Source organism: Galeopterus variegatus, unplaced genomic scaffold, assembly GCF_000696425.1.
Source record: "Galeopterus variegatus unplaced genomic scaffold, G_variegatus-3.0.2 Scaffold497, whole genome shotgun sequence".
NCBI classification, from domain to species: Eukaryota; Metazoa; Chordata; class Mammalia; order Dermoptera; family Cynocephalidae; genus Galeopterus; species Galeopterus variegatus.
This window is the reverse complement of record NW_007726608.1, coordinates 53787-56375: the sequence shown is the minus strand read 5'-3', so window position 1 is coordinate 56375 and position 2589 is coordinate 53787. Positions and strand designations below refer to the sequence as shown.

The 2589-nt window shown below is 44.1% G+C and overlaps 1 protein-coding gene across 1 annotated transcript in view; it reads right to left on the bottom strand.

Annotated features, from left to right (window-relative positions):
* Positions 1–256: 256 nt before the first annotated feature.
* Positions 257–2589, bottom strand: part of RPP40 (ribonuclease P/MRP 40kDa subunit) — a 12416-nt gene continuing 10083 nt past the window's right edge. The window contains 3 exon segments of the mRNA XM_008569443.1: positions 257–476; positions 1018–1152; positions 1284–1482. Of these exon segments, the coding sequence (XP_008567665.1) occupies positions 278–476; positions 1018–1152; positions 1284–1482 (533 nt within the window). The 3' untranslated portion in view covers positions 257–277.

Sequence of the window (2589 nt, the reverse complement as noted above, 5' to 3'; positions counted from 1 at the left end):
TCTTACCCAATGGTCCAATGCCCTAATCCCTTAGCCATTCCAGCCTACTCTACCACATAGTAACATACAACTCTGTCCTTATACTGACGGAGATAAACCAACCATAAGCTATGCACTGGATGACAGACCCAGCTGTCACAGAGCAAAATGCTAGCAAATGCTGATCTGAGCAATGTCATCATCAGACAAGTCTGAGTGGACACACAGCCCTTTTACCACTAGGAAATCTGAAAACAAGCATAAACAGAAACAAACATGATTGTATAATTTGTATCTTTTATGGTGGACAGCCATCATTTGCCCCAACAGCCATCTGAAGCCAATAGTCCTGGTTATTAAAAATCACGAAGTTGTATAAATGTTCTCCTCCTTTTCGAAAGCCATGTTCATTTTCTCTCCACGAAACAGGGCTGTCTGCAAAGCCTTGAACCGACAATGTAACCCATGGAGCTAACTTTGGCTCATCAAAATAGTGACTGAAAAAGAAAGATAATTCTTAACAAACAGAAAAACATATTCTATTCAATACCTAGCATATTATTAATGCCCAGTGATTCACAGAATCTTAAACCTAGAACATATCTTAGACATGATTTCAATTCAGAGATGATCAACTCTTTTTTTTTCCACCCCATTTCAGAATAAAATATTTTGCAGAACTCCAATACTTAAAACAGACCATAATTTGTTCTATAGAGTATTGCTATGTTTTTAAGTGATATAACTTCAACTACACCAAAACAGGGGGAAGAGAACACAGAACATGAGCCGTTTTTTTCAAGAAGCTTATTTAAGCTCTGTTCTTAATCTTTCTATAAGAACAAGTGCTTGGCAACAGAATGTTCCTATCAGCAATGATAATTATGCCATTTAAGATGTAATGTTACTACACTTTGAGCCCAAGAAAGGAAACAAGAGGAAACGCGTGTGAGGGACCCTGTGATGCAGAGCCCTAGCACTGCCCCTAACATCACGGTGGCACTAACAAATGAGATATGACGGGCAAAGAGTTCTCACCACAGCTGTTCCAGTAGGAGACAGATCTTCTCTGGCAGTATGAAACCGGTGATTGTACACAGATAAGCTTTTGCCATCACTGAGTGTGGCTGAGGACAGCAATAGGCTGATATGAAATTAGTAGGCTCATTATTTCTGTCACAAAAAAAAGAGAAAGAAAATACACCTATATCCACCACATGATCACTCCCAGAGTATTAAACTCCAATTAAAAACAAGAAGCAAGCCAGAGAGCCCTATAACATCCAGGGAATTCAGATACCCACAGGTCTGCGTTACTGAAGACGGCGCCAAGCCAGTCAAAGAGCTCCGGAGCACTGCAGGACGCCTCCAGCTGTCCCCCAAGCACGCTGCTCTGCAGCACTGGGCACGGCAGGTCTCTCAGCGTGCTCACAGCTACTTTCGGCTGATGCTCCTGAATTTGGTAAGTGGAGAAGTATGACATCATCGTTGATTCTGCTGCACCTTAAAACACACCACATAAGGCTGTTTGAATATTGTCAACAAGTTCAGTGAATCCCTGAAACTACCCCATTGCCGTGTGAGAGCTGTAGGAAGCAGGTAGGGTTAAGAAAGAAGGAAGCTGTGCAAAGTTGTATTCAAATTAGTCATTTAAAGTTGCTTTCAGTTTTTTGTGCCAAAGATCTGTAAACATTCTTCTACTTTCACACTTTGCCTGGAAAAGCACCATACTGTCAGATCAGACCCGTATTAGTTTTGCCCTTTGCTTTAACAAAAAAATCCCAACTTTATACATAAAACCCAAAGCACTCCTTACACATGAATAACAGTGAACTCTGTACAGAAAGAAGAGCACATCTGCACAATCTCTGTGAAGGAAACACGAGAGGAGCTGAAAGATAACAGCATCTCGTTCAAGACTGTCTTTGAAAACCTAGCAAAAACTGGTCTGTCTTTTCAGGAGGGTCTCTATAGCTAACAGCCTGAAAGACAGAAATGGTGGCCCCTCCAGAGGAGAGGGCAGGCTTGCTTATGTCCAGAATAACACAAAAGTCTCCCTCCCTCTCTCTGGGGCACAGGTCAGCAGACTTACTGCCCATGATAAAAGACCTGAACTGCCTAAGCTCTGGGCCCCTCCCACTATGCAACACACTGCACGTGCCAGCACTGCCTGGCCACCTTTGTGTCACTCTGGGAACTAGGACTTGGTGAACTTCTGCAAATGCTGATACTGTGCAAAGGTTAATTTTATGTGTCAGCTTGACTGGAGTAAGGGCTACCTACTTAGCTGGTAAAGCGTTACTTCTGTGTGTCTATGAGGGCGTTTCTGGAAGAGACTGGCACGTGAGCCAGTGGACTGAGCAAGAAAGACTTGCCCTCAGCATGGACGGCACCATTCAATGGGCGGGGGCCAGGACAGAACCAAAACACAGAGGAAAGGCGGGTTTACGCTCTCTCTCCTGGAGCGGGGGCACCCTTGTCCTGTCCTTTGACATCAGAACTCCATGTTCTCCAGCCTTTGGAATACAGGAATTACACCAGCAGTCCCCGGGTCCTCAAGCCTTTGGCCTCAGACGAGAGACTGGCTTCCCTGAGGCTTTTGGACTTGGA